General features: G+C 45.9%; 1 protein-coding gene across 1 annotated transcript in view; it reads left to right on the forward strand.

Annotated features, from left to right (window-relative positions):
• Window positions 1-21,787, forward strand: part of mdn1 (midasin AAA ATPase 1) — a 50,834-nt gene extending 29,047 nt beyond the window's left edge. The window contains exons 57-102 of the mRNA XM_066676153.1: window positions 307-550; window positions 645-771; window positions 859-1,023; window positions 1,110-1,324; window positions 1,472-1,859; window positions 2,145-2,257; window positions 2,348-3,011; window positions 3,105-3,266; window positions 4,519-4,804; window positions 4,925-5,163; window positions 5,281-5,376; window positions 5,687-5,781; window positions 5,858-5,982; window positions 6,227-6,379; window positions 6,574-6,683; window positions 6,940-7,013; window positions 7,147-7,330; window positions 8,556-8,709; window positions 8,814-8,960; window positions 9,044-9,170; window positions 9,420-9,525; window positions 10,415-10,530; window positions 10,635-11,024; window positions 11,411-11,634; window positions 11,913-12,050; window positions 12,133-12,311; window positions 12,476-12,637; window positions 12,969-13,106; window positions 13,197-13,332; window positions 13,450-13,625; window positions 13,829-13,963; window positions 14,108-14,249; window positions 14,392-14,693; window positions 14,779-14,946; window positions 15,213-15,314; window positions 15,636-15,834; window positions 15,962-16,129; window positions 16,378-16,535; window positions 16,622-16,711; window positions 16,894-17,009; window positions 17,308-17,482; window positions 17,602-17,675; window positions 17,824-17,938; window positions 18,554-18,620; window positions 19,703-19,845; window positions 20,157-21,787. Of these exons, the coding sequence (XP_066532250.1) occupies window positions 307-550; window positions 645-771; window positions 859-1,023; window positions 1,110-1,324; window positions 1,472-1,859; window positions 2,145-2,257; window positions 2,348-3,011; window positions 3,105-3,266; window positions 4,519-4,804; window positions 4,925-5,163; window positions 5,281-5,376; window positions 5,687-5,781; window positions 5,858-5,982; window positions 6,227-6,379; window positions 6,574-6,683; window positions 6,940-7,013; window positions 7,147-7,330; window positions 8,556-8,709; window positions 8,814-8,960; window positions 9,044-9,170; window positions 9,420-9,525; window positions 10,415-10,530; window positions 10,635-11,024; window positions 11,411-11,634; window positions 11,913-12,050; window positions 12,133-12,311; window positions 12,476-12,637; window positions 12,969-13,106; window positions 13,197-13,332; window positions 13,450-13,625; window positions 13,829-13,963; window positions 14,108-14,249; window positions 14,392-14,693; window positions 14,779-14,946; window positions 15,213-15,314; window positions 15,636-15,834; window positions 15,962-16,129; window positions 16,378-16,535; window positions 16,622-16,711; window positions 16,894-17,009; window positions 17,308-17,482; window positions 17,602-17,675; window positions 17,824-17,938; window positions 18,554-18,620; window positions 19,703-19,845; window positions 20,157-20,342 (7,973 nt within the window). The 3' untranslated portion in view covers window positions 20,343-21,787. The remainder of the gene's footprint in view (window positions 1-306; window positions 551-644; window positions 772-858; window positions 1,024-1,109; window positions 1,325-1,471; window positions 1,860-2,144; window positions 2,258-2,347; window positions 3,012-3,104; window positions 3,267-4,518; window positions 4,805-4,924; window positions 5,164-5,280; window positions 5,377-5,686; window positions 5,782-5,857; window positions 5,983-6,226; window positions 6,380-6,573; window positions 6,684-6,939; window positions 7,014-7,146; window positions 7,331-8,555; window positions 8,710-8,813; window positions 8,961-9,043; window positions 9,171-9,419; window positions 9,526-10,414; window positions 10,531-10,634; window positions 11,025-11,410; window positions 11,635-11,912; window positions 12,051-12,132; window positions 12,312-12,475; window positions 12,638-12,968; window positions 13,107-13,196; window positions 13,333-13,449; window positions 13,626-13,828; window positions 13,964-14,107; window positions 14,250-14,391; window positions 14,694-14,778; window positions 14,947-15,212; window positions 15,315-15,635; window positions 15,835-15,961; window positions 16,130-16,377; window positions 16,536-16,621; window positions 16,712-16,893; window positions 17,010-17,307; window positions 17,483-17,601; window positions 17,676-17,823; window positions 17,939-18,553; window positions 18,621-19,702; window positions 19,846-20,156) is intronic.
• Window positions 21,788-24,926: the final 3,139 nt, after the last annotated feature.

Genomic DNA, 24,926 nt, shown 5'->3' on the forward strand with positions numbered 1-24,926 from the left:
CAGAGGGGTGGCTGAGGTGTTACCTGGATTCGAACCTCAGCGTGGGGCCAACACTGAGACCATCTAGGCACATCGGGAATCCCAAATTTACATTTTTAAATGCGCAAAACTATCTTTTGGAATGTTTTTTTGTTAGCACCATATCAAAACACCTTTTTCTAGATATTCATTGAAAGTAGTATTCATTTGTATAGATATTTTCTGCTTAAAATGGGTCATCTTTAAGGAATCAAAAGCTCTAGAATTATGTGCCTCAGCAAGAAATGTCCAGTGTTCAAAGATTTCAACATTTTCTTTTCCCTCCAGGTGTACTGGAGAGACTACTGACCTGTGTGGATCAGCAGCAGGGTCACATGGCATCCTGTGGGCTGCTGGATGCTCTCAGCGAAGTTGTAGATGAGGAGTTAATGTATGATGGCGCCTCCCCTGGCCGGGAGGTGTTACTGCAGCTGGCTCGAAGAGCTCAGCTCTGGCCTGTGCTGGAGGAACTGGCCATTCTGAATCAAATGAAAGTGACGGCTGACCTGCTACACCTGTCTGTGACACAAAGGTAATACGACTTTATAAATGTGCTAATGACGTGAATGCGCTTTGGTGCGATTCCTGGAATTCCTGACCGCACTCGTTTTTATTGTGATCCCCAGAGGGAATAAAGAAGCAGAAGCTGGACTCTGTCGAAGCCTGTCCAATCATCTGCGCTTCTGCATGCAGTCCACACCCATGAACATCCGCCAGCTGCAGCCGCTGTGGTTCCTCCTCAGCACGGACCGGGTACATTTACAGAAATATGATATGTCTGTGCTTCTAAAGTTATTCTTATTCTTTGAGCTGTCCACTGACCTGCAATTCCCCTCCCAGCCTGTAGAAGAGCTGCCGTTAATATGGTGTGAGCTGCTTTCTGAGACGCTGGCGGCTCTGTGGAGCAGCAGCGTGACGTCTGACCCTGAACGCTGGCTAAAATGGAGCCCACTGAGTCCAGAAGAGCAGAAAGGCTTTAGATCACTACTAGGGCCGTCTGACACGGTGTGTATTTGTTTATGTAGGAGAACCGTTTTTGTAACGGTGGATACAGAAATTATTAAAAACCCATTTGCCGGTGTGACTCTCAGGGTCCTGGTATCCTGAGTCGTGCAGTGTGGTCCCGGTGCATACTGGGAGTTTTGAGCGGCAGTGATGTAGGCGGGCACTGGGACCCTTCAGGCTCCTCCTTCTTGACGTCATCACGTGTGACTCTGGGCGAGTGGAGAGAGAGAGTCGGGCAGCTCCAGGACCTTAGCGCTGTGCTGTGGGACAACATGGCCATTCCTGACCTCGCAGACTTCAGGTAAAGATTACTTAAACACATACACACACAATCTTGTATTGATGGATTGTGGGGACATAACCGACTTCTACTTACTGCATGGAGAGTAGGTGGTCATAAATACACTACGCATAGATATTAAACTCCTCTCTGTTCTGCTCTCCGTAGGTTAACAGACTGCAGGCTGCAGGGGCTGGTGCTGTGCCGGCAGCTGCACGCTCTCTCGGACCTGTTGTCTCCAGGCTTACAGGAGAGCTACTCAGAATCCTGTGAGGGTCTCATCGACGGCCAGGACCCTGTCCGAGCAGCTCAGGAGATACAGGTGGCCCTCAGAGAAGGCCTGCCTGAGAACCTCCTACCCGAAGGCTTCCTGGACACTCTGGTGACCTGCCTGACCCAGTTCTCCCAAAACCGTGTGCAGGAAACTGTCCAGCTGGCCCGGTCTGGAGTGTTCTGGGTCAACATGGGTCTCCTGCAGATCCAAGTGTGGGCCCCGCAGACCATATTTGACCCGGCAGTCAAGAGGGCTTATAAACTCAGCTACGCACAAGAAGAGGTACATTGCATTAAAGAGAACTGTCATTAATTAAGACCTACAGGCTTTAACATGTGACTGGTTTGCTTCATAGTGTTTTTTTATGCACATATTTTTTATATATTTGAGTACAAATACAGCAGTTCAGCCCCAATTCCAGCGTCAGTGTACTGATATAGCAGCAATAGCAGATTGTGGATACCCATAATACATTGCAATGTTTGGTAGAAAGCCACGTGAGGGCTTTCTGACGCAGTTTTTGGATGCTTTCCTGTCTGTCTAAACTTACCTCGGTTTTCTTCCTAGCTTGAGTTGCTCCAAGAAGAATGGAGGGGGCGGAGTCTATCGTCTCAACTGCTGACAGGGGCGGAGCTTGAAGAGAGCAGCACAACTGATGCCTTCCAGCATCCCCGAATCAGGTACAGCACTCCGCATTAGATCTGTTCCCCCGTTTGTTTCACATCTTAAAAGTATGTGTGGGTGAGTGACCTCTTGTTGCACCTGTGTAGGTACCTCTGGATCCGAATGCGGCAGGTCAGAGAGCAGATCTGCGAGCTGGGCCGTAAGCAGGCATGCCGTCCTGCTGACCCTCAGTACGGACGCCTGTACCAGGAGCTGCAGCATTACCTGTGCAGCATCGGTCAGCCTGCAGCTGTAGGAGACCTGCTTTCCCACCTAATGAAGGCTCTTCAAGGTCCTGGGCCTAAGTCCCGGCCGGGGATCCAGGGCCTGCTGAAGGAGGAGGCCGTGTGGCAGGCTTCTCAGCAACGCTTTGCCCAGCGTCTGGCAGACGAATACCCACTGTACCCAGATGTGGTGGTGCCCCTTCGTTCAGCCATTCTCCAGCTCCAGCACGGCATGCGTCTGCTGGCCTCGCAGGTGTCCTCCTCGCTGACTGCTCTTCCTGGCCTGCCTCGCCTCCTCTCTGTTCTGCTGGCCTTCCCCGGCCCTCCACTTTCCTCCGATTTGGTCAGCGCTGATTTCCTGTGCTCCCGCGCCTGCCTGGATGTCCTGCGGGGTCTGAGGAAGCTCCTGCCGGTCTCTGAGGCTCTCCGTGTAGTCCCAGAGCCTGCGGTGTTACTGCTCAGCGCACTTCTGCGCATCCAGAGCCACACCCTGACTGCTGGGCAGCTGGGTTCTGAGGCTCGCAATCTGCTCAGACACGTGTGTCAGGTGAGGGCCATGCATCGTCTGGAGCTCTGTCTTCAATGTCTCTGTGCTTTGATAAAGGATTGAGCTCAAATATTTTACTGTGTGTGTGTTCAGGCTCTGGTGAACGAGTGGGACGAGCAGGAGAAGAGGGTGAGAGAGAAGGAGCAGAGGGAAGCGAGTCTGTATCGCAGCCGCTCTCGTCTGCACGGGACCGGCCTCACTGAGGAGCAGCAGGAGGAGCATGACTTCAGACGGTCTTTCCCCACTTACCACAAGGTCAGGCAACACATCTTTTTTTGTGTGTGTTCTCTAGGCCCATGGCTCTCAGACTGAGGGCTGTCAAATACACACACCACACTACTCTCTCTCTCTCTCTATCTCTCTCTATCTCCATCTGTCTCTCTCTCGCTCCATCTCTCTTTCTCTCTCTCTCTCTCTCGCTCCATCTCTCTCTCTCTCGCTCCATCTCTCTCCTTCTCTCCCTCTCGCTCCATCTCTCTCTCTTGCTCCATCTCTTTCTCTCTCTGTCTCTCTCTGTCTCTCTCCCTCTCTCTCCCTCTCCCTCCCTCTCTCTCTGTCTCTCTCTGTCTCTCTCTCTCCCTCTCCCTCTCTCTCTCTCCCTCTCGCTCCGTCTCGCTCGCTCCGTCTCTCTCGCTCGCTCCGTCTCTCTCGCTCGCTCCGTCTCTCTCGCTCGCTCCGTCTCTCTCTCTCTCGCTCTCGCTCTCGCTCTCTCTCTCTGTCTCTCGCTCTCGCTCTCTCTCTCTGTCTCTCTCTCCCTCTCTCTCTCCCTCTCCCTCTCTCTCTCTCTGTCTCTCTCCGTCTCTCTCTCTCTCTGTCTCTCTCTCTATCTCTCAGTCAGTTATATTATTAGTTGATGAATGTCTGGTCAAAACTGACATTCAGGACTAGTAATTGACATCTAGAGCTAAGCAATTAATCAGATACGAATGGACGTTTTAATTCAGAACTTCTAATTAAATCTTTTTATAGTTTTATTCGGTTCATCATTCACTGTGTGTTCGTGTACTGTCCCTTTAAAACCACACTACTGTGCATGTAGTAGGATAGATTAAATTAATCTGTGTTTAATTGATTTGTGGTCTCATCTCCCAGCTCTAAGTTGATGTCAGAAACACTGGGTTTTCTATTTAAAGGAGCAGTAGGTAATCTGTAGCAGTTAATACTTGGGCTCTCCATATCCTCTCCATAAAATGCAGCTTCTATGAGACTAATGACCGTACATCTTCGAACCATTTTCGTACATCGTCGCTCGTGGCGATGCATCCAGGCCTCTAGGTGTCAGTATAATGACAGTTTCATAACATGAAGAGTCATCATTGGAGAAAATGCTTTACTTGCGTTATTTATTTATTTATTTTATTTATTATTCTACCAAAATATCTTAATTATCTTAACAAATATAAATTATGTACTGTTTATTTCTCCAGTAAAAATCATATCTGTTCTCTTGAGAATAGTTGGATCCCTGTGTGTATTTTATTGATTTTATTTAAATTATTCCCCTCAGGATTTTGCTGACATCACCGCAGAACCCAGCCTGGAGCAGCCAATCATAATTGAGGACGACGAAGACGAAATTGAAGAGGCGGTGTCTAATGAAAACAGTGGCTTCCTATTGGCCAACTGCCAGAACACCATTGTCCAGGTTCACCAGAGACTGTGCTTGGCCTACGCCCAGTCGCTATGGTATCGGCCCAGCCCCCCGGCCAATCAGAGCAAAGATCACATCAGCGGTCTGGTCGCATCCTATCAGATCACTGCACCTTTAATAGCTCGCTTCTATCATCTAATGGGTGAGTGCATTTCTTATTATTTGGTTTCCTTTTATATAAACCGCAGGGTTAGTATGTAGTCATCTCCAATTTTTATTTTTAATGTTGTCAATGGTTTTGTTCTCTCTCTCTCTCTCACAGACTGTGAAATGGACTCTCAGTTGACGGGATCTCAGCTGTTGCTCAGTTCTCTTCTGCAGAACACAGTGCTAGGTTCTGGTGGTTCGGCCGGTCTGACCCTGCAGAGCGATGGACCTTACGACTTTTACAGAGAGCCCAACATGAGCCAGGCCCGCCTGTGTCTGCCCGCCCTCGAGCAGCTGGGGCAGGCCGTGCGCCAGCGTCTGGACGACTGGCCAGAGCACCCTGCGCTGGTTCAGGTGTGGATGTTATCTGTTATTTCTTCTTCTTTTGTGTTTGCTTTGTATGTGTGTATCCCACAAGAGCTACGTCTGAATTTAATGATTATTCTCACTCTGATATCTTGCAATTCCCAGATCACTGTGGTGATGGAGAGGATTCTGGCCTTCAGTCTGTCCAGCCCTCTGGCCAAGTTCCTTAACGGCCTGGAGATCCTGCTCAACAAAGCACAAGTGAATGAACACACACACACAATGCACACATATTTAGGCTGCTTAAACAACAACCATATGTAATATAAATAAGGTTTATACATGGCTCTGGGGAGCTCTTAAACGGTGTACTGTTGATTGGGTTCAAATCCCTGCTCGGGGAGTGGATTTCTAATATATTGTAATAATATATTAATAATAAAACACATGATGAATGGGCCAATAGAAATGCTCCAGAATTTCTGGGAACACAGTAAGTCATTTATTTCCTTTTGACATTCTCTTTCTCTCTATCTCTCTCGCTCTCCATCTCTCTCTCGCTCTCTCTCAGGACTGGGAGAACAATGCCAGTCGTTCTGTCTCTCTAAGGAACGAGCTGGAGCCCATCACTCAGCTCATCATCCAGTGGAGGAAACTGGAGCTTAAGTATGTAGGGGTTTTTCCATATGATAAGTGTTGTATCTGCAGTGTCACTGATGTGTGTATTGCTATGTATTTGCAGTTGTTGGTCCAGCAGTTTGGACAACGCTTTTATGCGCCATGCAGAAAAATCCAACAAACACTGGTTCTCCATCTACCAGCTGATGGAGAGACATCTGCAGGAAGAGAGGAGCGACTCCAAGCCTGGTAAGATACGTTCAGTGCACTTCACCTGGTCCAGAAGACTCAGTAAGACACTCACAAATACACTCGTTTAGTCGGCTCATTTTTGGCAAAGGATACATTAAAGGTGTGATAAGTGAGTTTTTGGCGTATAAAAGTGTTGCAGAAATTGATGGATCATAGCGACCCATAAAAAGCTAAGTCTAGAAACCTAACCTCTGTTTGTTCTAAAGTTGTTTACTCATCTCATTCTTATTGTGTCCATCAGACGGAGGTGTGGAGGAGCTGTCTCTTTCCTCAATATCATCCACTCTGCAGGGCTTCATAGAGGGCTCCACTCTGGGAGAGTTCCACACACGACTGAACATGCTCCTGACCTTTCACTGCCATCTCCTACTGGCCCCTGAACAGGAAGGACAAGGTTAGAGGTCAAAATATTTATTTATAATTGCAGTCAGCTACTAAACCACTTCAGAAATAATCATTTAAAAAAAACTAGTCTGCAGGCCATGTTTGGGCAGACCAGGTGTGGATGGACCCATGGATAATGACTAAAAGTGTCCAAAGTATGGATTATCTTTGAAACTCTTCTAATGTGTTACTTTCTTTTTTTAGCCTCAGTGTGTAGTCTGCTGTGGAACCTGCACAAGTACTACACACAGTTCTCCGAGAGCATCCAGTCCAGGGTCAGCCAGCTGAGAACGCCCATTGAGAAAGAGCTTAAGGCAAGTGCGGTTGTAAACTGAAGGCAGAAACATCATCACAAATGGGAGGTAACCCCTCTGTAATCAGCTTTATCTGTAGGCCCTGAATGAATCAGTTTTTTATGATCCATAGAAGGGGTTGTCCACACTGGGGCAGCCATTGGTAAAAATCTGCGATAGAAGAATCATTGTAGAAAACGACTGCCCGCTCCTCTGAGACAACACACTGTTTCAGTGAGGTTCTTTAACATTGTCTGATGTTGTTTATTGCTTGTAGGACTTTGTCAAGATCTCCAAGTGGAATGACGTCAGCTTCTGGTCCATTAAACAATCGGTGGAGAAAACACACAGGTCAGATTTTATTTTTTTAAATGCGAGTCTAAGGTTTAATATCATAAGATCAAGTGTGGATCGATTATCTGCAGAAGTCTTAACATCATTGTCCGTTCTTTCTCCATTATTCATTCGTATCTGCTGTGTTTAGGACCCTGTTTAAGTTTGTGAAGAAGTTCGAGGCGGCCCTGGCCGAGCCCTGTGCTCCGTGTCTGGTGGAGCAGGGCAGCAGCTCAGGGCTGGACAGTGTGGACCCACAACCAGAGAAGACCCCATTACACCGGCTCCACAAGTCACTCAGCAGCAACCTCCCTGGACGAGGCAGAGACTTACAGGTGCAAAAATATGGTTGCCACACCCTTTTTTTAATAATAATAATTGACTGATACACCCCAACCTAGAACCTTATACAGGAGTATAAGAAGTTATACACCTAGAAGTTATACAGTGCCCTCTGCTGGAGGATTGTGGCCAGGCACCTCCTTTTTTTTGGTTCAGGCATGGGACTTAATTCATTCATGCATTATCTGTGATCGCTTATCCAGTTCAGGGTCGCAGTGGGTCCAGTGTCTACCTGGAATCATTGGGCGCAAGGCGGGAATACACCCTGGAGGGGGCATCAGTCCTTCAGAGGGCAACACAGACAGACAGACACACACACATTCACTCACACCTACAGACACATTTGAGTCGCCAATCCACCTACCAACGTGTGTTTTTGGACTGTGGGAGCAAACCGGAGCACCCGGAGGAAACCCACGCAGACACAGGGAGAACACACCACACTCCTCACAGACAGTCACCCGGAGGAAGCCCACGCAGACACAGGGAGAACACACCACACTCCTCACAGACAGTCACCCGGAGGAAACCCACACAGACACAGGGAGAACACATCACACTCCTCACAGACAGTCACCCGGAGGAAACCCACGCAGACACAGGGAGAACACACCACACTCCTCACAGACAGTCACCCGGAGGAAACCCACACAGACACAGGGAGAACACACCGCACTCCTCACAGACAGTCACCCGGAGGAAACCTACACAGACACAGGGAGAACACACCACACTCCTCACAGACAGTCACCCGGAGGAAACCCACACAGACACAGGGAGAACACACCACACTCCTCACAGACAGTCACCCGGAGGAAACCCACACAGACACAGGGAGAACACACCACACTCCTCACAGACAGTCACCCGGAGGAAACCCACGCAGACACAGAGAGAACACACCACACTCCTCACAGACAGTCACCCGGAGCGGGAATCGAACCCACAACTTCCAAGTCCCTGGAGCTGTGTGACTGCGACACTACCTGCTGTGACCCTGGGACATAAATGATTACACTAATTCTAATTTTATAATACATACATGACTACTCTGACATTAGTGCATATCCCTGCCATTAAAACAATCCTCCTGGGTACTCCTAGGGTAATATGATTAGATCTGACTGACCTCACAGAGTCTCTAGTTTAGAGATCAGACCTGAATCTGAGTTGCAGCCACCTGTAAATGTGGGTTGACTGTTTTGTGTGTTATTTCAGAGCGAGGGTCCGGAGGAGATCTCGTCTGGTGTGGAGCCCTCGTCCCTGCAGTCTCGCCTGCCCTTCCTCACGAGGAGGATGAGGAAGATGTGCGTGCAGCTTCTGAAGAAAATGCCTTTACCGGAACTGTCTGAGGACCTCGACCAGTTTACGGGTACAGATATGTGATAGTGTGTGTGTTTGAGATCTGACAGACCTGTGTAGCCGCTGTTCCCTCCTTTTTATGCGTTTTACACTGGTTTCTGTATGCGTTCCCAGCTGAAATCATAGCCAACGTCCAAGCCCTTCAGAGTCTGACAGTGAACCGCTCCATGGAGCAGGACAGGCAGAAGGCTGAGGTGAAGCACATCCTGATGCAGAAGCAGAGAGCCCTGGCTGACCTCTTCAAGATGCTGACACAGATTGGTCAGTTCTGCAGTCGTACATTTTTATTTGTCAGTGGCTCTAATTTACTTGGTGTTAAATGCTTTGTTTTTATGTCCTTTTAGGCCTCTCTTACCGCAAAGGCCTGATGTGGAGTCGTACATCAGACCCAGGGGAGCCACTGTGTCTACAGCCTTTAGACATAAGCACAATGCTGACATCAGTCAGGACTTCTGAACCCACGGAGAAGACGTACGATCATCTTACTGGGTCCTATATAAACATTCAATGAAGAATAGAAGGAGGAGAATCTGAACAGTCACAGAATTCAAGAACAATGTTGAATGACGTCAGCTCTTTGTGTTAAATCATTTCTAGATTATTAATAAAAATGTTTGATCCACACTAAGTTGGTTGAACCTCGATGGGTGACCTGCCCAAACAAGGGACTGACCGTGACTTCAATAATAATAAATTCTTCACGCTTCATTCTCTCTCCAGGCTGTTTACTGAGATGTCGAGTGCTTGGGACGGCTGTCAGAAGTATTTCTACCGCTCCTGGGCCAGACGCAACGCCATGCAGGCTGCATTGCACTCAGCTGCGAAGGTTTGCAGTTTTCATTTATTTATTTATTTTTAAATTGGCTTATAACACATTTTAGAGGGCAACAGTGTGTACTGTTTGTTTATTTGAGCTCATGTTGGGTCTGGGGCAACGCAGTTGTGCAACTGGTAGCATCACTGTTACACAGCTCCAGGGTCCACGAGTTGTTGGTTTTCAATTCACAATTCTTTGGAGGAAGGTGCCTTCTCCCTGTGTCTGCGTGGGTTTCCTCCGGGTGACTGTCTGTGAGGAGTGTGGTGTGTTCTCCCTGTGTCTGCGTGGGTTTCCTCCAGGTGATTGTCTGTGAGGAGTGTGGTGTGTTCTCCCTGTGTCTGCGTGGGTTTCCTCCGGGTGACTGTCTGTGAGGAGTGTGGTGTGTTCTCTCTGTGTCTGCGTGGGTTTCCTCCGGGTGACTGTCTGTGAGGAGTGTGGTGTGTTCTCCCTGTGTCTGCGTGGGTTTCCTCCGGGTGACTGTCTGTCAGGAGTGTGGTGTGTTCTCTCTGTGTCTGCGTGGGTTTCCTCCGGGTGACTGTTTGTGAGGAGTGTGGTGTGTTCTCTCTGTGTCTGCGTGGGTTTCCTCCGGGTGCTCCAGTTTCCTCCCACAGTCCAAAAACACATGCTGGTAGTGGGATTTGACCTTGCTAAGGTGTCTTTAGGTTTGTGTGTGATGCCCTGGGATGGCGCCCTGTCCAGTGTGTTTACCTCCTTTGTGCCCAGTGTTTCAGGTTAGGCTCCAGATCCACAGTGAGCATAAAGTGTTTACAGGAAATGAATGAATGCTGTGTCTGTAGGGAGCTATTAGGTACCAAGAGACAGGATGCAAGACAAGCCAAGTCAAGTGTTAATTTACTGGGCATTACTAATCTGTTGTGTATATGTGTGTTTTTTCTAGGAGCTGGGTTTGGGGAATGTGGAGCGGTGTCGTGGCTTCTCCTCTCACCTTTTCAAACTGCTGCTGAGACAAAGACGGCGACTCACCAAGCTAACAGAACACTGGGTGTCCCTCAGGTACGGTGGGCTTTGGGATTAACACATGCAGCCCAGAAAGAAACACTTCCGTCACTGTTTCTTATATTATTTATTTTTTATTTTGTCTTTCTTTAATATCGCAGGAAGTTGATTGACAGCATCCAGGACGTCCGCTCACGTGTGACAGACTCGAATGAGGAAGGGGACTGTGGGGTTCCTCCTCAGGACTCTCTGCATGGCTGGGTGGTGAGGGCTCAGGCTCTGGCTCAGCAGTGCTGCGCGACTCTGCAGCGGTTCTCCTGGGTTCTCCAGTGCTGTCCGGAGGGTTCCTCTGGGCAGGGGGAGGCCACTCTGAGCCACTCTTCGCCCCTGGCCCCTCACCTGCAGCCGCAGGCTTGTCTGATGAGGCGGGGCGAGGTGGTCTGGAGCGAGGCAGTGCAGAAGGTGGAGGCTCTACACAGCGAGAGCACGCAGCTGAAGGAGAAGCTGAATGCTCTGGAGCAGGAGTCTACACTCAGAGCCATCCACACATGGTGAGACTGGGATATATTTATTCCTCGGATGCACCTTTAATGGAACAATATGTCGTATTTCTCCTTAAAATTACAGTTTTTAAAATCATTGTGATGCTTAATGACCCTGTAATATAGACAATAAAGCTTCTGTTGTTGCTACTCTGGGCTCAGCACTGCAGAAACAGCACTGTGTAACTTTGGATGGAGGGTAGGAAATCACTCCTTCCCCTCCGGCTCGATGCTATAAAAATTAATCACATTTTGCAACTGTAGGGGGAGCCCAGGAGCCAAAATACCAAATCGTACCTAATGTTCCTTTAATAAGTATATAAGAAGTAAGAAGAGGTGTGTACTAGCCTTGTGTCCAGAATTATTCCCTGTTGTTTCTCGACTGTTCACCACAGGAGCCATATGGACCAGTGCTGCTCATGTGTGTATGGCTTGGGGTCTCTGGTGGGTCGTATGTTGGCTCTGGAGCAGCTTTTTATCCCAGAGGCGCCGACTGTGGTCAGCAGTCAGCCAGGATTAACCAGAGGCCTGCATGCGGTCAGGGGTGAGGTGGACACCTGCGTCATGGAGTTCACCGCATGGAAGTCTCAGCTTCTGTCGCTCGGACAGACCTCCAAACGTGAGAAAAGACCCTTTAACTCCTGAGGCCTAGTTGTTATTAGAGCTAATGGAATCTAACATCCTGCAAGTTTATTATCGCCACGGTAACAGTCTAGCTGATCCTTTAAGGGAAAGTCGAGTGCACGTAATGAAATCTAAAGCTAATTTTTTGTTTGTGGCATTACTTTTCCTTGGTAGAAATCCCCTTCTCGAGTTAAGTTCAACTAGAATCCTGTCTTTAGCTTTTAGCAGTGTGTATCTGCAGTTTTGTTCTCATACCAGCCTGTTCTCTTTCAGGTCCTGCTACATCCTTCCGAGCTGAGTTCTCAGAACAGTTGGAGAGAACCATTAACACGGTTCTGTGTGCGGTCCAGAACCTGGTGAAAAGGAGGGAAAGGGAAGGAGAGGAAGAGCAGCAGACAGACAGCAGGAGGGGTACACAGTCTTAACCAAACTGTTAGTTTTACACCGACACACACAATATATTTATTAAGATTATTACATGCATGTTTTTCAGAGAGTGATTCTGAGGTGGCTGAGGAGCTGCTGAAGCCTGGTCACCTGAGCAGGCTCCTGGAGGAGGACCTGAGTGGGGATGTGTCCTCTCTCTCACTGCCGGATGTGGTGGGGCTGACAGAGCAGCTGCTGGAGCGACTGAGAACCCACCGAGACACTTGCCCACCACAGCATTTAGCAGTGAGATTTACATTTGCTGTATTCACATACCAATCCAGCTGAATTTGTTCTCAAATTGTACATTGTAGGGCTTCCTATGGGGATTGTAACCAAATACATAAGTATACATGGCTATTGTGTGTGACATGATGATGATGATGATAATAATAATTTGTCATGTTTAGGAGCTGAGGGAGGCGTGCAGGTGTCTGGTCCGTCTAGAGCCCATGCTGGGTGTGTACTCAGAGCTTGTTCGCTGGTACGTGGCAGTGTGCATGGGCGCTCACCGCAGTACCGGAAAACTGCTTTCCGTCCTCGCCAGTCTCTTCACTGACCTCGGCCAGAAGGTAGCTCCACTAGATTGGAAAATACACCTCATACCTACTGTCTGAAAATAAGCTATTCAATACAAACCCTGGGCATAGCCAAAGGTCTCTGGACACCTGAGAATCACCTATGATCTTGCTGAATATCCCTTTCCAAAACTTGTCTATGAACCTTGCTTTGTGCACAGGGGCACAGTCCTGTTAGTCAGCTGTTGCATATAATTGTTTGCATGATACATACTTGTCGTACATTTCTAAAGTCTAAAATCTGTCAACTGTTAGTAGCTAAAAATGCATAATTCATAGTTCCAACTTGTTTATCATGTCTATATTTTTCTCTCTCCTCACTCAGGGATTTTGTTTGCCCCAAGAGCTGATGGAAGGAGGTGATGGAGAGGGAGCAACAGAGTTCCACGACTATGAAGGTGGGGGGATTGGAGAGGGAGAGGGAGTCAAAGACGTCAGCGACAAAATTGAGAATGAAGATCAGGTATCATCCATCAGACCTGATTATAAATAATATATAGAAATTAATTTAAAGTAAATATCAAAGCTATAAAATGCTTGTTTATTTCTGCAGGTGGAGGACACATTTCGGGAAGGACAGGAGAAAGAGGAGGACACAGACCAGCGAGACATTAAAGAAGAAGACAACGCCATCGAGATGTCCGAGGACTTTGATGGGAAGATGCACGATGGCGAGCCTCGAGAGCCTGGTGTGTGATGCTACGATATTTGAAGACATTGAATAAACTCCTATTAAATTTAATTTTGAATATTACTTGGAAGTGTTATAACCACTAAATTCAAGAAATGCTGTGGTTTTTGTGCAGGCGAGGACGAGGAGGACTCTGACGAAGAGCAGAATGAGGAGCTAGATAAGAAGATGGGAGATCTCGGAGATGGGCCCACGGACACACTGGACGAGAGGATGTGGGGCGATAAAGATGATGATGATGATGATTTTGACAGCGATAAAGAGGAAGAATCTGGGGCAGGAATGGATCAGGTACCTTCAAGAGGCTTCAATTAGTCTCTGAGTGAATCGGTATATACTTCATAGAGTGAGTGCCCTGTGTGAGTGACACTAGGTGTCAGTGTAATGAAGGAGAATCATTAGGAAAAAACGATTTATTGCTCCTTTAACAATGGTTATGTTTTATGTTTCTGAGTGTTTTCACTGTGTTTGATTGGATGAATATGATTCTGCAGGGAGAGTCAGAGTTGGTTGCCAAGGATGACAACACTGACGCTGGGGAGTCCAACAAAGACAAGAAGAACCAGGACAAAGACCATCCGATGGACAGTGAAGACCAGAAGGAGAAAGTCCATGAGCAGATAGACGAGGTGAAGATGGACTTCCATTATTTTAGCAATAGACATTCGCTCCAAAGTGATTACATCAGGAAAGGGAAATACACTGATTGATCTGATTGGCTCACATGGGAAAATGCTGACCATGCTTTTGTGTGTGCGTCTGTTTATCCATAGCGAGAGTTTGATGAGAATGAAGTGGACCCTTACCACGGTCAGCAGGAGCACAAAGCTGAGCCGGAGGCCATGGACCTGCCGGATGAGCTGAACCTGGACCAGGAAGAGCAGGGGGGAGAGGATGAGGAAGGGGATGGAGAGGGTGAGGAAGGAAATGCATACTCTGTTGTTGTTCATGCACTACTAGATATAGCTTTAGACCCATCTAGCCTACATCTGGCATTGAGCATGGTGAGCTTGGATTTAACTGCTTCATTAAAGTACAGCTGCCCCCCCCCTTGCAGGTGAGAACCCTTATGACATTGAGGACAAACCCATGGAGACAGAGGAGATGGAAGGAGAGGGAGAAGAGGAGGGAGGTGCAGACACGATGGAGGACCATGAGGATGGTGAAGGAGGAGAGGAAGAACAACAGAAAGGAGATGAAGAGGGAGGGGAGGAAGAAAATGCGAGGGAAAAAGACTCTGAAGCGGAGGAGACAGGAGGAAGTGAAGGAGAGGAGGATGAAGATGAGAAGGAGAGAGGACAGGAAGAAGGGACAGAAGAGGACAAGGCTATCCCTGCTGACCGGGGCCAGAAACCAAAGGTTTGTTTAAGAAAATACAAGACTGACATTTGGCATCATTACCTCGTGTTCTGCAGTTTGCTAATATTTATGTGCTGTTCATCAGGAGGAGGAGCAGAGTGGTGGTGATGATGAAGATGAGGATGATGCTGAGATGGAGGCCACTGAGAGGAAGGAGCATGCGTCTGACGGTCAGACGGGCGAGGAGAACGTCCAGAGTGACACGGCGGTAGAGCTGGCCGGAGCGGCGTCAGAGCGAGATCAAGCCAAAGAGGTACAGCCCACTCCTTAAAAGTCTTAAATGTTACATCTCTTTTGGTGCAGAGACCTTTGAACTCTAGCTCAGGCAAAGTCATGTGATGCCTTCACACACACACTCCTTCAATACAGACACACATGTCCATGTGAACACCCTCCCACTCTCTCTCTCACACACACTCTCTCTCTCTCTCTCACACACACACTTTCTCTCTCACTCTCTCTCTTTCTCTCACACACTTTCTCTCTCTCTCTCTCTCTCTCTCTCTCTCTCTCTCACAGGAGGATGGCAGTGGGACAGCTGATGCCAGTCAGGCCGAGGGGCACGACTCTAGAATGACAGCTAGAATGAGTTCTCAGAGACAGAGGCAAAAACAAACCCAGGTAGGTGATTGTAGTCCAATCTTTTCCAGTGACTACCACCAGTGAGTGCTTACCTGAGCTGGGAATCGAACCCCTGTGTGGCACCACAAAAAGGGAGCTGTGTCTGAAATGGCTTCCTTTTTACATTTTAATGTATTGAATACCATCATCATCAGCACAATACTAATGAGGGATTAGGGACACACAGTCTAGCAGTGTTTCCCTCTAAACTAGGGGCTTGCTGTCATCTAATTCAGTCTGTGTGTGTGTGTGTGTATGTGTATGTGTATGTGTATGTGTGTGTGTGTGTGTGTGTGTGTGTGTGTGTGTGTGTACGTACAGAGTTTTAAGAGGAAGCCTGGCCGGGCGGATAATGAACGCTCTCTAGGTGACGCTAGCGAGCGAGTGAACAAACGCCTGCGTACGATGGAGAGCACAGAAAAGAGAGAGAAGGAGCAAACCTCTGCTAACACCCTGCAGGAGTCAGACCTCTACGAACACATCAGACAAGGAGAGGAGAACTACGACGCGCAGACATACGGTCAGCACACACTCACACACACTCCCAGACACATTCATACACAGTTCTGGCCAATAATGAAACATTGTGGATAATAACTTTGTGGATCTTAATGAGTGAGTGGTTTGTTTGCGCTCTCCTGCTCTAGATGCTGCCAGTGCGGAGCAGCAGAAGCCCGCCGGCCCGAAGCAGGAGGACGACGATGAGGAAGAGGACATAGCAATGGAGATGGAGGAGGAGGAGAAAGATCTGCAGGCTGTAGAAGCTCCGGAGCTGAAGCCAGAGAAGATGGACAGTTCCAAAGCCTCTAAAAGAGGTACTAATGCCACCCATCGATTGGAAACAGATGGCCGTTTACTGAATTAAATTTAGAAATTGCGATTTCTATGAATTCAAAAAGGCACCGTTGGACACATTTTCTTGGGGATTGTAGGATGACTCTCCTTTTATCTAATCACAAGCACAATTCTAGCCAAAGTGGGCATGCGTTCACAGATCTGTAGAGTTAGTGTTCTCCTCCAAGCATGTTGAAGTTGTAGAAATGTGTCCGCTTGTGTCTCTCAGGTATGGAAGATGGAGAACCAGAGAGTCAGAGACAGGCTGATGAGAAGGATGAGGATGAGAAGCCACAGATGAGGAGTGCTGAGGAAGAGGAGAAGGAGGAGAGGAGTAGAGAGTCCACCATCCACACAGTACCAGAACTGCTGACGGAAATCATCAAGGTACCGGTGTTCCTCTCCTGAGAGCAGACACTGAGCTGAAGCAAACAAAGAGCCTGTTTTACTCAAGCTGTGTGTGTGTGTTACAGCGTGAAGTCAAAGATCCAGAGCTGCTGAGGAGAGAACTGGAGCTGCAGTTGGAAGACTGGCATAAGCAGGGTGTAGGATCCCATGAAGAGGTAGTTTATATCAAACGTGTCACTGGCGAATTGAAACCCGTAATGTAAACAGGGCCCCAATATTTGTAAGCGTGTGAAAACAAATCTAGACAATTTCATGCAATTTAGCTACTTCCTTTAGTTCTAAACATTTGTAATTGTTCTAATTCGAATATTTCCAATGTCTCTTCTCTGTTCTCCAGGAATGTGCAGCAGCAGCGATGTGGCAGCAGTATCAGGCTCTCACCTCTCCACTCTCACAGCAGCTGTGTGAGCAGCTCCGCCTCATTCTGGAGCCCACTCAGGCCTCTAAACTGAAGTCAGTCTCGCTCTCCTCACACCTGCCTGTTTACCCCATTCCTTTACCATGACTGTTACTCCTCTCAATCTCTCATTCTGGTCCTTATTCTCTTTCTAATTAGACTCCTTATGTATGGGTGCTTTAGTGTATCATTAAAATGCATTCTAATGTGCTGCCACATGTGTTACATATTTTTAATCTCCATTAATTTGTCAAACCCTTCATTCAAACAACAATAAACGTTGGTCTGTTTGATAGGGATTTTAAAAGCGTGCCTTACCTAAATGATACGATTCTGTGTGTGACCTGTGTTCAGGGGAGATTACCGCACGGGCAAGAGGCTGAACATGCGCAAAGTCATCCCCTACATCGCCAGCCAGTTCCGCAAAGATAAAATCTGGCTGAGGAGGACCAAGCCCAGCAAGAGAGACTATCAGATCTGCCTGGCTGTGGACGACTCGTCCAGCATGGTGGACAACCACTCCAAACAGGTGAAGAACATGTGTTTTGACCTTGTGGGCTTCATAATTGTTTGTATTTGTTTGTCTTGATGGTATATTGTATTCACTGTAGCTAAGTTTGTTTTGGCTCATTCTCTCTCTCTCTGTAGCTGGCGTTTGAGTCTGTCTCTGTGATAGTGAATGCTCTGACGCTGCTGGAGGTTGGACAGGTGGCAGTTTGTAGGTGAGTCCAAATTTCACCTCATTTCTATTTTTCTGAATTGTTTGAAAATGTATTTGAAATTTGCACAGGACACATTATATATTATGTTCTAAATAAATCAATAAATGTTGTCTTTACCCATTTATCTGGTGTTTTTAATTGTTTCCAGCTTTGGGGAGAGCGTCCAGCTGCTCCATCCTTTCCACCAGCAGTTCAACGACCAATCAGGGGCCAGAGTACTGCGGCTCTGCCAGTTCCAGCAGAAGAAGACTAGAATAGCTCAAGTGAGGGTCTTAATGTCCCCTACAATTCAGTTCACTGTTTTAAACATTAGTATCTAATAGCTTACTAATTTACTGGATAAATACATCACTTCGGACTGGTCCACTGCTGTGGAGTGAGACAAGATTTGCTGCTATTCTTAGTCAACTCTCAAAAACACACTGTCTGTATATTAGGGAAATTATTGGACATTCTTCAAGATAACAGGCCAACCAGCTTCTTGGTACAGCCACTCACACACACACAATGGGAGATCAGCTAATGTTCAGTAGTAGTAAGTGTGTTCAGAAGAAACTGAAGAGAGAAAAATATATATATATTTCACCATTGATTTAAAATGGTTTTGAAAGTTACTGTGACCTTTTAGTCCTGGGTTCATAGATCTCTCCTCATTCAAAGAGCCTGGGAGTGTTAGAATGGAAATAACTGCTCAATAGTGTTTAAAAATGTATCCAAGAGTGGACGGACTTGTCTATGAGAGTCTTCAGTGTAGTGTGTGTGGTGAATCAGACCTTCTCCCCACAGTTTGGTTGTGAATGTGCACTGATTCTCTGGGCCCATCCCTGCAACTGTGAATCTGACCTGAGTATTTCCTCTTTGATTTAATTTGTTTCTAGTTTTTGGAGTCTTCCACCAACATGTTTGTGGCAGCTAAACAACACAGCACTGGCTCTGCTAATACAGGTAAAAACGGGTCATGTTTTTTACATGTTAAAACATTTAAAGGCTAAGCAGCAGCTCTATGAAAGTGTCAAACAAATAAATACAGTGGAGTTTGAGTTCCTAACTTGTGTTTATTGATAGTCAGAAAACATGTTATTTCTTACTAATTGAAGGAATAAGGTTTAAAAGACCCCCCCCCCCCCAACGGTGTTGGGAAACTCTAATAGGCGTCTTGCCTGTGACGTAGATGGTGGACAACACTCTAGAAGCTGCACTTAATTTAATGCAAAATGACGAAAAGGTGTGTTGTTTTTGACTGCAATCATTCAATGTACAGTGGGACATCTGTGAACAAATGACCCAAAGATCCCAAAATATCCAGAAAATGGACTAAATTTGTCCACTTTAAACGGGCACTTTGGAAAGGACCCTCCGCTCACTCCGTTATCTGTAGCTCATTTCACTGGCGCTTTTCCAACAATATGGGCATGTAAGGACACCAACGAAAGGTGTTCAAGAGCCTCTGTAACATGGAGGTAAACAGGGTAAGGACACTCACTTCGCCTGTTTTAGTTGGTGTTAGTTAACGTTAGCTTGACTCGCTAAACTCGGTGTCTCAGATTATACTCGGCTACGTAGCTGCATTACGGAGGTTTATAGTGTCGGATGAATTCGAGTTCGACTTCGATCACATTTACAAGAATAACGGTACCTCTACATTTGAGTTTAGCTTATTTCTAGGCTATTGTCATGAATAATGTTGGTTATTTAGCTAGATACTGTCATAACAGTCAGTCATAACGGTGTTTTACCGCGGCGTTGTTCAGCTGTTGTCCACCAGTGACGTCACGGTCGCGTTCAAGAATTTCCGTAGGGAGCTCGGGTTTTTCCGTCAATTTAATAAAATTGTCAGTTTTAAAGCAAATTAAGCTGCTATTTTCATTTTAATTCATACTTATATCTGTCAGTAACTACAATAATGTGGAATATTCATGGAGGTCCAATAAGTGGTGCTTAGCCTTTAAATTACTTCCAGCACTGAATTATCAGGTGTTTTGATGTTTATTATTTATTCCTCTCTCTTTCTTTGTTTCTGTGTGCAGAGACGGCTCAGTTGTTGCTGATCGTGTCTGATGGTAGAGGTCTATTTTTAGAAGGGAAGGAAAGAGTCGCCACTGCGGTCCAAACTGCCCGCAGTGCCAACGTCTTCGTCATATTTGTGGTGCTGGACAACCCCAACTCCAGGGTAAACATCATTTTCAGAACAATACATGGAAATAATACAATTTATTTATTTATTTTTTATATAAAAAAAAGTTACTCTAAATGTGGCTGTTTGTTTACGCTTTGTTATAAATTGTTTCATAAATATAGTAATTGTGCACTACTTTTCCAAGGTTTGGAATCATACAAATTATTGTTCATTAAAGGACCATTTTGTCGGTTATGCCTTTAAAAACAACTGGTCGACTGTTTTTATTTAAGGGCAGACATTGTATATTCAATGTTGTGAGCTATGCCCTACATTACATCAACTCCTACTTCTCTTTGTGACAGGACTCCATATTGGACATCAAAGTTCCCATCTTCAAGGGGCCGGGGGAGCTGCCGGAGATCCGCTCGTACATGGAGGAGTTCCCCTTCCCCTTCTATGTGATCCTGCGGGATGTTAATGCCCTGCCCGAGACTCTGAGCGACGCACTGAGGCAGTGGTTCGAACTCGTCACCGCCACTGACCATTAACTGACCTCACAGGAGCTGCTCAGCAGGGGCCATGCATCTGCACAAATACCCGGTGCTGCTAGCCCTCCCTGGACACGGGGACACGGACAGATGCGCGCACACACAGACACAAACATGCACACACATTGGACTGGCTGCTGTACATGTGCCTTTTTTTTTTATTTTGATATTATTTTATTGAATCGTAGTTGCAGCAGTGGCTGCTATTACTGTTCCTCACGTTGACTAGGAATTTTGAAGTGTTATGGTTCATGAAAATGTTTTCTCTCTCTTGCGTTCTCCTCGTAACCATCGGGTCAGTTTTTGCACGCCTTTGTTTTTTCCGTTTTGTTTTTGGAAGTGAAAGAAAATGTGATCCTCTTCCGTTCCGATTGAACTAGTTGGAATTCTGTGAACGTGGACTCGTGGTCCCTGTACATGTCCAGTTTCAAAATGTGAAACGCAGTCCGAACGCAAACGGCACCCGCCAGTGCTCCTCTGAACCTGATCAATGTGCCAGATAAAGAAGAGCAAAGCGCACGCGGATATCCTCGTCCGAACACATTTGAAGAAATCCAGCGGAAATGTGCCTTTTCTAAGACCCTCGCTTCCTTATCTTTACTCGGAGTGCATCACTTGGACTGTACGCGTGGGGAAAACGCAACACCCGTGCACATTTTTTAGGATTGTGACTACTGTATCAGGCCATAATGTCCCACACGCCTGAAAGTGCTGCTAGGGGAGATGTTTGGTCATACGTACTGCAGCGCTTACTATGACTACTGCAGCTCAGCTGTGGTCCCTGGAGGGCCTTGGTCTATGATCGTTTGGTATTTCCATTTTCAAACATACCTGATTCAACCCACCTCTTTACTATCAGGTTTAGTCTGTGCACTGCAGTTGGAGAGTCACCAAAACTCCTAGAGTCTGGCCTTCCTTGGCCTGCAGAGACTTACAAGGTACAGATACATTTCAGCTACTCTCACACAGCTCTTACCAAGAATATCAACTTCAAATACCTTTTGTTTGACATCATTTTTATTCAAATACTTCTAGGAGATACTGTTTCTGTTTAGTATGTGCATTCTATGTTCAAGCTGGTAGCCTCAATAAACACACACACACACTAAAGGATTCTCTGCGTAGACAAGGTTTCAGCCCCATAACTTGGTATATGTCTTGAGTCTTGAGCCATCTTCAACACATTACTTCAATGGGGAAAATGATGATAATAATAAAAGACATTTTTGGTCTTTCCAAAGACGTTCTGTTGTTCATGTTGGATATCTATGAAGGGAAAGCCCTGTGAAAGTGACTGCTAGTGCTGGCCAGTGCTCGTTTTGGTCATGTTCTGTTTAAACAAACGAATAAACACAAACAAGGAGTTGTAAGCTATTGTAAAAAAAAATGAAGTCAATTTTTCATATTTGGCCAATACTTTTTAAAAACTGTATCAAAAGAATAAATAGTGGAAATATCCTGTAAACTACTGTCATGTTTTGAGCTTTTATGCTTTAAAATGGAACACCTCAATTGTTTTTAAACAAGGTGCACACACACACACACACACACACACACAGTTAATGATTTTGTTTATGTCTTACATTTTTATGTGAAATGCTCTGAGACACAGTGGGGATGATGGGAACTAGGTGGTAGTTTTTTACATAAAATTATTGTAAGTACCAACCATATTAATGTTATCATAGGATAGATAGACCTAAAAATTAGGTTCAGTTTTCATTTTAAGATAAATATTTTTGCTATACTTGCAACAGAGATGGCGTCTGTGAGGAGTGTGGTGTGTTCTTAGTGTGTCTGCGTGGGTTTCCTCCGGGTGACTTACTGTGAGGAGTGTGGTGTGTTCTCCCTGTGTCTGCGTGGGTTTCCTCCGGGTGACTTACTGTGAGGAGTGTGGTGTGTTCTCCCTGTGTCTGCGTGGGTTTCCTCCGGGTGACTTACTGTGAGGAGTGTGGTGTGTTCTCTCTGTGTCTGCGTGGGTTTCCTCCGGGTGACTTACTGTGAGGAGTGTGGTGTGTTCTCCCTGTGTCTGCGTGGGTTTCCTCCGGGTGACTTACTGTGAGGAGTGTGGTGTGTTCTCCCTGTGTCTGCGTGGGTTTCCTCCGGGTGACTTACTGTGAGGAGTGTGGTGTGTTCTTCGTGTGTCTGCGTGGGTTTCCTCCGGGTGCTCCGGTTTTCTCCCACAGTCCAAAAACACACGTTGGTAGGTGGATTGGCGACTCAAAAGTGTCCGTAGGTGTGAGTGTGTATGTGTCTGTGTTGCCCTGTGAAGGACTGGTGCCCCCTCCAGGGTGTATTCCCACCTTGCGCCCAATGATTCCCAAGTACATATCGGAGGCCCGCAAGTGGGCGGAAACCAGCAAGTGGGAGGGGCGTACGCAGCAAGTGGGTAGAAACCAGAAAGTGGGGGATCTAGATGTTTTGTGGGAAGGCAAATGTAGTAAATGCAGCCTTTATGTTTTGAAAAAAAGGCATAGTTTATCTCCAACAGAACTAGGTACCCTCTACTAGTTGTAGTTTAAAATATTACATTTCAGTGAAAACGAAATACATAGCACTTCTGATATTTTAATTATATATTTGTGGTAATCTGATTATGGGGTGAACTGCAAACTTATGAAATCCATTAGGTCTCTCATGTCTACAATCATTATTTTAATTTGATTACAGAACTATAGGACTGTATTATTTGTTTTGTACTCAGCACAGTATTGGATTATAATCAGTTTAAATGTGTAAACCCTTAAGTAACACTTATGGCCCACTATTCAAATAAATATTTAAAGCAGCTCCTTTCCATTAATGGACGTGGGAGAAATGATGCTAATAATTTGCAAATAATCAGTCATAGTGGGTGTAAATGACAATAGAGTCAGTGCATGTAGCAACAAGGTGAACTTAATAAGATGGAAATTCACTGTAATGTAGTTATGGTTTAATGAATTCCAAGATAGTGGTGCAATCTTTCAGGAAATTGTCTGAAACTGCTTATCTAATTCAACTCCTCACATACCGTCACATGGAGTGTGGCTCAAACCCACAACCTGGAGCTGTGTGACTGCAACACTACCTGCTGCACCACCGCGCCGCCCGAAGGGCTATCAATTTATTTTAATATAGTTCATTTATTCAGTTTAATTTATTTCAGAAATACACCATATGTACAAATATTTGAGGACAAATTTGTATTGAATATATTCTACATTAAGTTGCAACCGTTACTAACACAGATGTGCACACACTGCCTCTCTAATCCCTGTAGAGAAACACTGACAATAGAATTGGATTCTTTGGAGTAAAGAAACATGAACCTAATGCCAGGCGAAGAATATATAGCACCCCAGCACTGAGCTGTGCTGATGAACCCATATTTACTGTCATGTCTCTTGTTAGGAAGTGAGTAGTAGCCTATATGTAAGCAAACATTATCATTCTCAATACATGTAGGTCTCAGTTAAATGGTTATTCTCTTTATTTATTGCGAGAATTTCACATATTAAGCCAACCACAAACAAGCCTGTATGTCACATAATGCTGAAAATGTACTCCATACAATGTACTCAATGTTTACAAGATACAATATTAATACTGAAAACAAAACAGTTATTACATGGTCACCAGGCACAGAGCTGTACTGCAAAATACACAATAATCTAACACAGTATCCCAAAGAACTCACTGACATTCTCTTAAACTTCCAAACAATGCTCAAACAGAGCAATTTGAGCTGCATTAGTTATAGAAATTTGTTAGAAGAACGAAAATAACTAGAATACCTATTTTGTTGCAGGGCATTTTACACAAAGCAGGACGTCACAGTTAACCAGACAGCCTAGGTTTTTAAAAGTATCAAACTATACACACTGTCTGAACTGTGGTGTATAAGGTGCCCTGCAGTCTAGTATCTGTGCCTTAAGAATTGAGGTGAGGGCCCTAGAGTCCAGTTTCCATGTCTTAAAAATTCTGGGGTGAGGGGCATGGCGTAACCACAAACATCGCATTGACCCTGAGACCCTGCTCATCAACACAAGCTCCAAGCTCATAGAAACAGCTCCATATCAGCCCTGTTTTTAAAAACAAATAAAAAAGGTTCTTTAGCCTCTGGGTCGTCTCCAGAGCCTTTACGACAACTACATATCTCGAAGCCAGCATGCTTGAGTCGTGCTTAAAATGTTCTTCCGCGCTCACTTGGAGATTTACGGCCCAATTGGAGCTGTACCTCCCACTTGGAGCTGCCTCCGGCCTGCAGAGATACCCTTCTCATGATTCCAGGGAGGCTCTGGACCCACCGTGACCCTGAACTGGATAAGGGTTACAGATAATAGATGAATGAATGAATAATTTGAGAAAGCACATACCTATTTGAAAATATTATGCCAATATTTCTAGAAAATATGGCTCTATTTAGATTATTAAGAAAATGTCATTATTTGGAGAAAGTAAGTCATTATCACAAGTTAAACGCCTGTATTTATTAACAATATCAAGGGGTGTCAGACAAGTGGCTGAGAGACAGACTCCAGACTCATTCCCAGGCATTTATTAAATTGTTCAAACCCCTGTTAACATTTGTTAAGGGATGTC

The sequence above is a fragment of the Hoplias malabaricus genome, chromosome 7 (assembly GCF_029633855.1).
Source record: "Hoplias malabaricus isolate fHopMal1 chromosome 7, fHopMal1.hap1, whole genome shotgun sequence".
Classification (NCBI taxonomy): domain Eukaryota; kingdom Metazoa; phylum Chordata; class Actinopteri; order Characiformes; family Erythrinidae; genus Hoplias; species Hoplias malabaricus.